Source organism: Orcinus orca, chromosome 7 (assembly GCF_937001465.1).
Source record: "Orcinus orca chromosome 7, mOrcOrc1.1, whole genome shotgun sequence".
Lineage (NCBI taxonomy): Eukaryota > Metazoa > Chordata > Mammalia > Artiodactyla > Delphinidae > Orcinus > Orcinus orca.
In genome coordinates, this window is record NC_064565.1 from 113,262,861 (window position 1) to 113,275,399 (window position 12,539).

The following is a 12,539-nucleotide window of genomic DNA, read 5'->3' on the forward strand; positions in this document are numbered from 1 at the left end:
TTCTCTTGTCTGATAAGTTCGCCCTTAAGACCATTATTTCTGAGACCTGTTCAAGGGAACACGTTGTGGCCAGCCTTAGATCACAAAACGGCTTAGGCCAGAAAATGGCTTCCTTATGTCAAGAAAGTCTTTCCAGTTCTCTTTCTCCAGGGACTTCTACCCAATCTGGTTACACCATCCACAGGTAGAGACATAGCTGTAACATACCTATGACAAACAGATAACCAGAGATCTCATAGCTTCATTTTAAAACTTAGTCATGAACCAGGTATTACACTATAAAACTTACTAGTTTATAAATACCAGTTGGAATAAGTTACCTGCTCAAGTGGCTAAGGCTTTTTACTATTTGCAGAAAACATTTTAAGATTTGTGTTCATCCTTGACAAATCCTTAAAGAGGCTGTGAATTAGATTTTAGATGAGAGAGCCTTTCCAGCAGTTTGAGTTTTAAGACTTCTTTTCCCTTTTTTCTCCTTTGGTTTCAGGTTCTACCTGATAGAGTTAACTGGGCTCAGTCTCAGGCCATTATGGGCTGCATTTACATTTCTGATTTGTAGAGATTTGTAAGACAAGGACAGTTGCTTTTCATTCCCAAAGGAACTGGGTTGCCACCTAAATGATATCAAAAGATTGATTTGTCCAACTACATTTTCTTTAATTTGCTCCTTTATATCAGTTAGAATATTTCCAACTAAACTGGAAATCAAAAGATTTCTATAGGGGCTTCCCTGATGGCGCAGTGGTTAAGAATCCGCCTGCCAATTCAGGGGACACAGGTTCGAGCCCTGGTCCGGGAAGATCCCACATGCCGTGGAGCATCGAAGCCCGTGCACCACAACTACTGAGCCTGCACTCTAGAGCCCGCGAGCCACAACTACTGAAGCCCGTGCGCCTAGAGCCCGTGCTCTGCAACAAGAGAAACCACCGCAATGAGAAGCCCATGCACCACAACAAAGAGTAGCCCCCGCTCACTGCAACTAGAGAAAGCCCGCATGCAGTGACAAACACCCAACGCAGCCAAAAACAAATAAGTAAAGTAAATAATTAAAAAAAAAAGATTTCTATATTCTAGATCTTTAGGATTCAATGTACCATGCTTTGAAAAGTTTGTGCAAGGCATTCAACAAAGGCCCTCTTTCAGGTCTGGACTTCTGGTCAAAGTCAGACCAATTCACCCTAGGGGCAAAAAAAAGTCTCCATCATTGCTTTTATTAGCCCCCAGTTTTTACCTCATACTGTATGGGCTCAAGTAATCCTAGTGATTTTCTTAAGTATTTTGAATTAACATTGCCTAAGAGGCAGATGTATATGCCCTGTCTTTTTTATAAATTTATTTATTTATTTATTTTTGGCAGCGTTGGGTTTTCGCTGCTGCGCACGGGCTTTCTCTAGTTGCGGCGAGCGGGGGCTACTCTTCTTTGCGGTGCGTGGGCTTCTCATTGCAGTGGCTCCTTTTGTTGCGGAGCACGGGCTCTAGAGCGCAGGCTCAGTAGTTGTGGCGCACGGGCTTCGTTGCTCCGTGGCATGTGGGATCTTCCCGGACCAGGGCTCGAACCCGTGTCCCCTGCATTGGCAGGCGGATTCTTAACCACTGTGCCACCAGGGAAGCCTTGCCCTGTCTATTTCCCAATGAGAGGAAGCATTTCCCAATGAGACGTATGTCTATCCCCACAGTACAATCAGGAAAAGGAGAAGTAGCCATCTTACATAAAGCTTATTCAGATACACCACTTTTATACAAATTTTTATCTCCCAAACAAGTCCACATTATTTACCCCAAGTAGAAAAATTTTAAAGGCTAGAAGAAAAATATTACACTTGAGATACCTGACCAGCAATCACTTGGGGCAACAGTTAGGCCAATTAATCAAGTCCAAGACTGACAAAAGGGGTCCCTTGGCTCGACCCCTCACTGGGGACCCCAAAGCCTTTTTTATGAGAATGGATAAAATAGCAGGGTGGCAGGGATAAAAAGGAAGGTTTCTGGGGCTCCTTGCAAAACAGAGACTTGTTAATGGAGTCCTAACGGAGGCTAAGGTTTAGGGTATAAGAGTTGATGGAATTGAGATGTGCTCTACTGGATGCCTTCTTTCGTGATTTGCATCTTTCATTCAGCGCTGTTGGTGAGAAGCAGTGAATCTGTTGCATGCAGCAAAAGCCTCATCACTTCCATTGCCGTCTAGTATTCCACGTATGACGATGCTGTAATTTTTTCCTGCCGATGCTATTTCCAACTTCTGGCTGCTTATTAAATGGTGCTACTTTAAATGTGTTGGCACATACCTCCTGGGGCACATGTGCCACGGATTCTCCAGGACATTTACCCAGAGTAGAACTACCTCCGTCATGGGACAGGCATGTCCTCATGTCACTGGAGAAGGCTTGTGTCTGCAGTGGACTCGGTTCCGTCTCCTCTTCTTCTCCAAGGCTCGCAGAGTTGGGCTTTTTGGTCTTTACCAGCCTGGGGTCTGTGATACCACCATGTGGTTTATGCTGCATCACTTGAACGCCTTTCCAATGTCTCCCTGTATGAGAAACCTGTCCAGTAGGGGCTGGAAAGGCAGCTAAGGCAGAGGCAGATGGGAGAGTGGCTGACAGAGCAAGGACAGCTGCAGAAGAGGGATTGGGGGAGGGGCTTTCTGAGAGGCACTGTTCAGAGGGAGCCAGCAAGGAGGGCAGGGACCAAGGAGAGGGCAGATTCTGAGGGCCAAGAACGGTGTCACACCATGTCCCAAAGTGCCTCTGCCACCTTCCTCTGCCAGTGACTCCCGACCTGCCTCTGCCCCAGCTCCCCCTCCTCCAGTGCCACCCCCTCCAGCAGCATCTTGGAGGCCGACCTCCTCAGCCCAGCATCCCCTCCTCTCTTTCCACCCTCTTCTAGCCCCTGAAGCACAGCCCAGCACCAATCCTGCGACCTCGTCTTGGAACTTACATCCAGACTTCTCTTCCGCCCAGATTCCATGGGAACCCACTTACCAGCTTGACTTCCTGCCCCTCTCCCAAGGGCGCCAGACACTCTGGTCAGGGGAGGCCCCTGGGCCCCAGCCCGTAAGGTCCACACTCTTCCTACTAACCAGCCCAGGGGACCTCAATTCTTCCCCGGGACGGTGTCCAGGAGCATGAGTGGGTTGAGGCATCCCGCACCCCCCTAGACAGGAGGCCCCACACCGGTTGGGTCTGCGGGGGCTCATCTGGGCCTCCAGGTCGCTGCTCAAGAGACTTTAAACTGAACCAAGTTGTCTCCTTTGAAGAACATGCAGCCGCCGAGCTGGTTTTTGTCTCTGAGACCCTCTCTGGCCAGCCTCTCTCAGAGAGCCCCACAGAGCCTCTGAGACCTCAGCCCCACCTCCTGACCTGTTTCCAAGGCAAGTATCATGAGTTCTCTCTACTAACGGTTGCCTCTGGGGCCTTCCTTTCAGCTTTGCCACGTCCCTCCAACCCCAAATGCCAAAACTGCTGCTGACCCTTCTGCAGGTGGAGAGATTCCCAGCACGAGGGCGAGCGTGATCCCTGGGGTTCCCGGATGAACCCCGATGTGCGCCCTCCAGCTCTGCTGAGTCCAGAACACATCTCTGCAGACACTTCCCCCGTGTGACCCTTGGGTGCCCTGGGGTTCGTGCTGTCTCTGGTTCCTTCCACAGGCCTCCCAGGACTGGCCCTTCCCGAGGCTGTTCTCCAGTCACTCGCATCTGCCCCTCGGGAAGGGCAGAGCCAGGTTCTGAAGCACGCAAACCGTAGCCACAAAGAAAGGCGGCTTCCCCTCCCCCAATGCCAGTGCCTTCACCTTCCATGTGACCTCTGAGAACTCTGGGCGGCTGACTTCCACAGGACTCCTAAGGAGCCTGTGACCCAGGGGCCGCGACCTTGCTGCTCTCAGCTGAGCGCTCCTTTCTGAGCCATCAGTCGCTCCGGGGCTGTGATGCGCCTAATTGCTTTGTGAGCAATGCTGGCCTCCCTATGACCAACTTTCCTGATGGCCCTTGCCTCAGGCATGCTGGGAGGAGGGATGGGTGGCCTCAGAAACGCATGGGCAGGCCTGTCCAGAGGCGAAGACCTCATCAGGAATCCCACACCAGCCAGGCGCTGCCACTCTGGCTGGACTAGGCTGAGATGACGTTCCCCAGCCCCAGGGCGCCCCACGCGCCCTCCTACCTCCCTGCCGGATGCCCAGGTGGCCTCAGGAGGCTCGACACCTCCCTGATTCCATGTGGCCCCCAAAGAAAAGAAGGCAAGATAAAACTTGCGTTGGCTTCCCGCACCCCAGCACGAGCGGGGCCGCCCACACCAGCTCTACCGCATTGGCGGGAGGCGGAAGTGAGAGCTGGGGACGAGGGCCCAGGGAGAGGCGGCCTCCATTTCCCCAAGGTGCTGGGGGGGAGGTGTGGCCTACTGATGATCAACAGCCTTTCTGTTCCCAGCTGCCGCCCTGCTCTCCCGAGTGGAAGGACTGTCACTACAACTCCAGGGGACGTCGTGAGACTGGGAGGGCAGGAGGCAGGCAGAAGGCATCCCCCATGGCTCGGCTGGTGCTGCAGTGGGCTCGGCATCACACCCCCCTGCCGCCCGCTGCCGGCAGTGCCTGCAGGGTCCGCCATGCTGGGGGCTGGGACACAGCCCGGAGAGCCGAGGGTGGTAAGTGGGGACAACGGTGGAGGGTGCTGGGGCTCTAGATGGGGCCCCACAGGACAAGGCCTTCCTTCCCAGAGAACAGAGAGACCAGGACAAACATCCCCCAGAGAGCAGGCATCCCCTGGCCCGAGGTATCCGTAACCCCAGAGTGCAGGACTGGAGGTGTCATCTCTTACTCCAGAGCAGAAAGCTCCGCTGCCTGCTGCCTTGTCATCCCTGGGCCCCAGGGGACAGTGTGTAAGAGCATCTCATCACAGGTGACTCAGGCCCAGAGGAGGGAGGCAGGGTGCCCTGGTGGGAACATGGACAAACATCCTTTGTTTACTGCAAGAGACACGGGGTTTGTATTTGGTCTCCGGTCCTGCCCAGGCACAGGACAAAATGCACACGAAACCAAGAGGGCTCATAGCTGATGATCACTTAATCTCATCATAAGAAAAGCATTAAAGGAAACTTTATACTCCACACCTATCAGCATGGCTAAAATTAAAAACAGTGCCAACACCAAATGGTGGTGTGAATGCAGAGAAACTGGATCCCTCATGCATTGCTGGTGGGAATGCAAAGTGGTGCGACCACTCTGCAGAACAATTAGGCAGGTCATTTCGGTTGGGGGGCCGCAGGGGAATGTGCTTTCTTAAACAAACAAACAAAAACACTAGACATGCAACAACGCTGTGACCCAGCATTTGCACTCCTGGGCACGCATCCCAGAGAAATGGAATGAAATGAAATGTTCACGCAAAAACCTGTCCTAGGAGATTCGTGGCCGCTTTATTCATAACAGCCAAACCTGGAATCAGCCTAGAGGTCCTTGCACATGAGAATGGTTAAACACGCTGCGGGGTCCACTCACCCCGGACACTGCTCAGTGGCACAAAGGAGTCAACAGCTGACCCTTGCTCGGGTGAATCTCCAGGGAATTAGGCTGAGTGAAAAAGACCAGTCCCAAAGATTGTATGGGGCCTCCCTGGTGGTGCAGTGGTTGAGAGTCCACCTGCCGATGCAGGGGACACGGGTTCGTGCCCTGGTCTGGGAAGATCCCACATGCTGCGGAGCGGCTGGGCCCGTGAGCCATGGCCGCTGAGCCTGCGCATCCGGAGCCTGTGCTCCGCAACGGGAGAGGCCACAGCGGTGAGAGGCCTGCATACCGCAAAAAAAAAAAAGAAAAAAAAGATTGTATGATTCCACTCATGTAACTTATTTGAAATGACAGGATTTTAGAAATACGGGACAGGGATTAGGGACAGAGGGTGGGGTGGCTATAAAGGAGCAGGTGGGGTTGGAGCTGCTCAGCACCTTGACTGTGCTGGTGTTTACATGAACCCACGCATGTGATAAGATGGTACAGAACCTACACAATCACAAGTGTGCACGTGTAAAATGGGGGAATCTGAAGAGAAATGTGAAAATCTGTGAATTATAACACTGGAGAAGATTGGACAAAGCGTACAAGGGATCTCTATTATTTCCTAGAACCACAAGTGAATCTACAGTTATGTCAAAAATTCAAATTAAAAAAGGGGACTGGGAATTCACTGGACTAAAGATTAATCTTGGAGTAACAAAACTTTAACCTACGGCCTGGTCAAAGGAACCGATTCATTAATTAAGGGCCTGCCCAGGCGTTAGTCTCTCCTGACCTGTAGCCAAGAATTTTCCAAGCACAAGACTATGCAGGGGACAGAGGCAGCTATGGAGGCAACTCGCAGAGGCCAGGAAGGATGCCCCCTAACCTGGTGTGTCCTCTGAGAGCTAGAGTTTCACCTGGGTCAGCGTGGTGAGCGGGTGGAAGAGCAGGTCAAGGGAGGAGGAGAGGGCTTCCCCGGTGGCGCAGTGGTTGAGAATCCGCCTGCCAATGCAGGGGACACGGGTTCGAGCCCTGGTCCGGGAAGATCCCACGTGCCGCGGAGCAACTAAGCCCATGCGCCACAACTACTGAGCCCGTGAGCCACAACTACTGAAGCCTGCTCACCTAGAGCCTGTACTCCGCAAGGAGAAGCCCACGCACCGCAGTGAAGAGTAGCCCCCGCTCGGCGCAACTAGAGAAAGCCCGTGCGCGGCAATGAAGACCCAACACAGCCAAAAATAAGTAAATCAAGTAAATAAATTTAAAAAAAAAAAAAAAAAAAGGAGGAGGAGCCCAGAAGTTCTGCCTGAGGGGAGGGCACACTGGGGAGTGGGGCTGGGCAGGGGGATGCTGGGGGCCAGGGCACTTTGACTCAGGGGGTGAGGTGGCTGCGTGGGGAGGGGCTACTGCGGTCCACGGGGGTGGGTGGGGCTGGGAGGTACACGTTGTTTTCTTTGAAAAAAATTTCCTAATTGTGGTAAAAGACACGACATAAAAGTTCCCATCTTGACCACTTTTAAGTGTCGAGGTCAGTAGTGTTAATCTATTCACATTGTCGGCCACAGGTCTCCAGAACTTTGTCATCTCGCAAACCTGAAAGTCTGCATCCGTTACACAAGCCCCCTCCTCCCAGCTCCTGGCAGCCGCCATCCAACTTTCTATTTCTATGCGTCTGACAACTTGAGACACCTAGTGAAGTGGAATCACACAGTGTTTGTCTTTGGGGGATGGGTTTGCTTCACCGCGCATCATGTCCTCAAGGTTCATCCATGTTGTAGCAGGTGTCAGACTTCCCTTCCTCTTTAAGGCTGAATAATATTCCACTGTAGCTGTATCATGCTTTCTTCATCCACTCATCTGCTGGTGGACACTTGCCTGCACCTCTTGGCGACTGTGAGGGCTGCTGCTACAAACGTGGGTGACAAATACCTCTTCTAGATCCTGCTTTCAGTCCTTTGGGATATATACCCAGAAGTGGGATTGCCGGATTGGAGGAATGTTTTGAACCCAGCCTGGGGCAACTGAAACCTCTTAGCTCCTTATCAGAAGCTACGCCTGTGAGTGTGCCTTGCCTGTGGGGAGAACAGACTCACCCCTGGCTTCCATACCTGTCCAAGGGAGCAGAGGTCAACTTCAGGTACAGGGCACTAGTCCCACCCCTGCCAGCCCTTTACAGGCACCTTCCACACACACACACCCGCGCACACACACACACACACACACGCACACGCACACACACACACACACACACACACACACACACACACACGACAACGCTGGCCCAGCCTAGCCCTCAGTAATTGGAGACACACACAAGGCCCCCACTCTGCTGTCACCCAGCTGCACCCTTTTCCACAGCAGGAGAACTTTAGGCCCAGGTTCCAGGGCCCCTCCTCTCCCGCCACCAGCCCCGTGCCCGCCCCACCTGCCCAGGCCAAGACTGGTGAGAAGCTGAGTGGGTGGCAGGGCAGCCAGACCACCCCACATGTCTCTGTGCCTCAGGGCATCAGGAAGGCCAACCTCGGCCCCTGGCCTTGGCTGTGTGCCTCCAATCGCATCTCCCTCAGCACCCAGGGCCAAACCAGGCCATGCTGACTTTCAGAAACTACTGACACACGAGGTGAATGAAGGAGAGATGGTTCTCCCACAGGACTTGGTGAGCAGAGAGATGGGAGTGGCCCCCATCAGGCCCTTGCAGATGTTCCTCAGGCAAAGGGCCTCTGCCCCCTAATCCCCACCCCAGCCTGAAGAGCCAGCTGGGGACCATCCTGTGAGAGAAGGACCTGCTTCCATCAGGACCCCCGTGCACTCAGCCACACCCCTCCACTTCCCTCTGGCAACTTGGCTTAAAGTCATAGGTCAGGACCAGGGACAGGGTGTGGCCGCCTCGGGCACTGGGCGGGACACAGAGCCTTTTACAGCCGGGATAAAGTCCTCCCTGATTTAAGCCCAAGCAGCTTGTACTGAAGCTGATACCCTGGTGTCCCAGCCTCGCCCGAGAGCCACGTCCCCAGCGTCCCAGCCTTGACGCCCTCCGCCATCGCACAGGCATGCAGGGGGCCTGGGTACCGCTGCTGCTAGGCCTGCAGCTCTCCCTTGGCTTCCGCCCAGGTAATGAGGCGCCTCCCAGACGCCCCCCGACACAGGGGGCTCCCCGAGGCTGACCTGAGTCCACTCTCCCCTTGGCCAGTTGAAGAGGAAAACCCAGACTTTTGGAACCTCCAGGCAGCCCAGGCCCTGGATGTTGCTAAGAAGCTGCAGCCCATCCAGACGGCTGCCAAGAATCTCATTCTCTTCCTGGGGGATGGTGAGTGCGCTAGGCCTGTCCATCCCGGCGCCCCGCAGCCCCGGGACCCTCGGCTGCCGGCAGACACAGCGTGGCCCTGGGCACTCAGGCCTGACACAAGGTGTACCTACAGGGATGGGGGTGCCCACGGTGACAGCCACTCGGATCCTAAAGGGGCAGATGAATGGCAAACTGGGAGCGGAGACGCCCCTGGCCATGGACCAGTTCCCGTACGTGGCTCTGTCCAAGGTAAGGGCTGAGTGGCCTCAGGGTGCTCTACACCAGAGGGGTGGGCGTGGGGCTAGGGAGCATGGCAGGAGGAAGGTCCCAGGAGGGCTGGGGCTGAGGTAGGGCCTGGGTACAGTGAGCATGGGCCCCAGGGCCTGGGTCAGGATCTGGGTGTACACCCACGAGCAGAGCTGAAAGCATCTCTGCCCTCAGACATACAACGTGGACAGACAGGTGCCAGACAGCGCAGGCACGGCCACCGCCTACCTGTGCGGGGTCAAGGCCAACATGAAGACCATTGGTGTAAGTGCAGCTGCCCGGTACAACCAGTGCAGCACGGTACCTGGCAATGAGGTCACATCTGTGATGAGCCGGGCCAAGAAAGCAGGTAGGCTTGGGGCCAGCTTCGCCGGTAGGGACAGGCTCAGAGACCTCAGTGGCCCATCCTGACCTCTGCCACCCCCAGGGAAGTCAGTGGGAGTGGTGACCACTACGAGGGTGCAGCATGCGTCGCCAGCTGGCACCTATGCACACACGGTGAACCGTAACTGGTATTCAGACACGGACATGCCTGCCCAGGCGAAGAAGGAGGGCTGCCAGGACATCGCCATGCAGCTCGTCTACAACATGGACATAGATGTGAGACGTGAGGGGCAAGGGGCGGGGCTGGGCGGGGGGCGGGTCCCACGCCCGCCACAATCCCAGGCCACCCACAGACCTGGCTGGGACGCTAGGGGCTGTCTGAGGAGGGAGCAAAGGGCCAGCCGGGCCCCGAACCCACTTACCCTAATCCCTGGCCCCAGGTGATCCTGGGTGGAGGCCGAAAGTACATGTTTCCTGAGGGGACCCCAGACCCTGAATACCCAGGCAACACCAGTGAGAGCGGAATCCGGAAGGACCAGAGGAACCTGGTGCAGGAGTGGCAGGCCAAGCAGCAGGTGATGGGGGCTCGTGGGTGCAGGGGGTACAGCAGGGCAGGGGCTGCAGGGTGTCGGGCTATGGGCTGAGGCCTGGTCCTGCCCCTCCCAGGGTACCCAGTACGTGTGGAACCGCACCGCGCTCATTCAGGCATCTAAGGACCCCAATGTAACACACCTCATGGGTAATGACCCCACCCCACTGTCCTCTCCCGGGATGGCTGCCTTTGGTCCTCCTTGCACCCTAACTTGCCGGTCACTACTGGTCCCCTTTCCCACAGGCCTCTTTGAGCCAGCAGACATGAAGTATGAGTTCCAGCGAGACCACGCCAAGGACCCATCCCTGCAGGAGATGACGGAAGTAGCCCTGCGTGTGCTGAGCAGGAATCCCCGTGGCTTCTACCTCTTCGTGGAGGGTGAGTGGCAGCCCCTGATGAGCAGAGGAAGGAAGGGGGCAGTCAGGGCAGATTCGGCAGCTTATACGTGACCTTCTTGCAGGAGGCCGCATTGACCACGGTCACCACGAAGGCATAGCTTACAGGGCGCTGACCGAGGCGGTCATGTTCGACAATGCCATTGCCAAGGCCAGCCAGCTCACTAGTGAAGCAGACACGCTGATCCTCGTCACCGCCGACCACTCCCATGTTTTCTCTTTCGGCGGCTACACACTGCGCGGAAGCTCCGTTTTCGGTAAGCCCAGGGAGCGGCGCGGGCGCTTTTCCGGAAGTTACATGGCAGACATTGCTCTGAGCCAGTTTCCTCATCCGCCAAGTCGGGTAGTAAGAGCAACTGCCCTGCACGGCTCCGGCGAGGAGTGAGCCAGTGAACAGGCCGGACGTGGCCGGGCCCAGCACACAGGAGGCGCATGGAAGGCTGGGGCCAGCGTGCTCACCAGACCCCCTCCTCCCTGCACGGCTCCGGCGAGGAGTGAGCCAGTGAACAGGCCGGAAGTGGCCGGGCTCAGCACACAGGAGGCGCATGGAAGTCACCGGACCCCCTCCTCCCTGCAGGGCTGGGTTTTGACAAGGCCGCTGACGGCAAGTCCTACACCTCCATCCTCTATGGCAACGGCCCGGGGTACGTGCTTGCCGGAGCCTCAAGGCCCGACGTCAACGAGACCGAAAGCAGTGAGTGCAGAGGGGGCTGCGTTGGGGGCGGGACCCGGGCCGGGAACTCACGGGAGGGGTCCCGCCTCCCCGCATGCCCTGAACTCCCACCCTCCGGTCAGGCGACCCCGCGTACCGGCAGCAGGCGGCCGTGCCCCTGAGGAGCGAGACCCACGGCGGCGAGGACGTGGCGGTGTTCGCGCGCGGCCCGCAGGCGCACCTGGTGCACGGCGTGCAGGAGCAGACCTTCGTGGCGCACGTCATGGCCTTCGCTGCCTGCGTGGAGCCCTACACCACCTACTGCCACCTGCAGCCCCCCGGCGGCCCCGCCGACGCCGCGCACCAGGCCGCCTGCCCGCCCTTGCTGGCGCTGCTGGTCTCGGCGCTGCTGCCGGTGCTGCTGGCGACTGGCCCGCACTGACCCACACCCGCCCCGGGCCTCAGGGGCTCCTGTTCCCGCGCAAGAGCCGCTAGCCCAGGCCACACCCGAGCTGCCACCTCGGAGTCCCCACCACAGCGTCCCATCCTGGCCACCGCCCCCGCGTCCCCCACCCGGCCCTCCGCCAGCCCCCCGCCCTTCACGGGCCCGGGCCACCCTGGAGGCTGAGGCCCTGATTTTCCTGTGACACCTATAGTCCTCCTCCCTGCCCCCAAGCTCGGTGGCCTAAGATTCTGTGCTGTGCAGCTGGGACCCCAGGAAAGGCGGGGGCTTGGACCACGCAGTCTCTACTTGGCACCCGTAGCCCTGCCTGCGGACCAGGCAGGCACTCTCCCAGAGCTGTCCCTAGGCCCGCCTAGAACCCACGCCTCGCCTTTCCTGGAGACCCGAGGACTTAGGGGCCCCTGCGGAGGCGTGGCTTCCTGTCCTCCTGGAACCCACCCTGTAGGCACCTTGCTGGCCAAGGAGGCTGCTGGGACCAGGACAGCCAGGGGGCCCTCGACACAAAGTCCTCAGCCGCCCCTCCTGGGAACCCAGCGGTACCATTAGAAAGGAGACGGCGACCCAGGAAGGAGGCTTGTCCCACGTCACTCAGCTACCGTGATGGTGCCCCCCCCCCACCCGCCCCGGTGCCCATTCCAGGCTGGGAGAGCCAAGGAGCAGCGGGGGAGCTATGGGTTCCGGGAGGGACAAAGCAATTGTCAAATAAACTGTTATACAGTGTGATGCCCGGAGTGATATGTTCTAGGCAGAAAACTCCTTAGCAAGTGGGGGCAGAGTGTGTGTCTGTGTGAGGGGTGCGGGGTGATTCACATCAGCAGTCAGGGAGGGGCTGCCTGAGGAGCTGACGGCTGAACAAGGACCAAAGGAAGTGAGGGCTGGAGCGATGCAGAAGGACAGCGGTGCAGGGGCCCTCAGGCAGCAGCGGCAGGCGCCGGTGAGGCCAGAGGCAGGATCAGAGTTGGAGGGAGTGGGGCAGGTAAAGAAGGTAGAAGCTGAGGGGACAGGAGGGATGGGGGCGGGGTGCAGAGGGGGAGGAGTCTGCACTTTACCCAGAGTGTGGGCTGTGATTGGAAGGCTTT

At 56.9% G+C, this 12,539-nt stretch overlaps 1 protein-coding gene across 1 annotated transcript; it reads left to right on the top strand.

The window, feature by feature from the left end:
* The first annotated feature begins 7,739 nt into the window (after positions 1 to 7,739).
* On the top strand, positions 7,740 to 12,245 carry ALPI (alkaline phosphatase, intestinal). Its single transcript, XM_004262914.3, has 11 exons — positions 7,740 to 8,592; positions 8,672 to 8,788; positions 8,901 to 9,016; positions 9,209 to 9,383; positions 9,462 to 9,634; positions 9,799 to 9,933; positions 10,025 to 10,097; positions 10,194 to 10,328; positions 10,411 to 10,602; positions 10,923 to 11,039; positions 11,141 to 12,245. Exons 1-11 carry the CDS (start codon positions 8,532 to 8,534, stop codon positions 11,437 to 11,439), a joined length of 1,593 nt encoding a protein of 530 aa, XP_004262962.1. The 5' UTR covers positions 7,740 to 8,531; the 3' UTR covers positions 11,440 to 12,245.
* Positions 12,246 to 12,539: the final 294 nt, after the last annotated feature.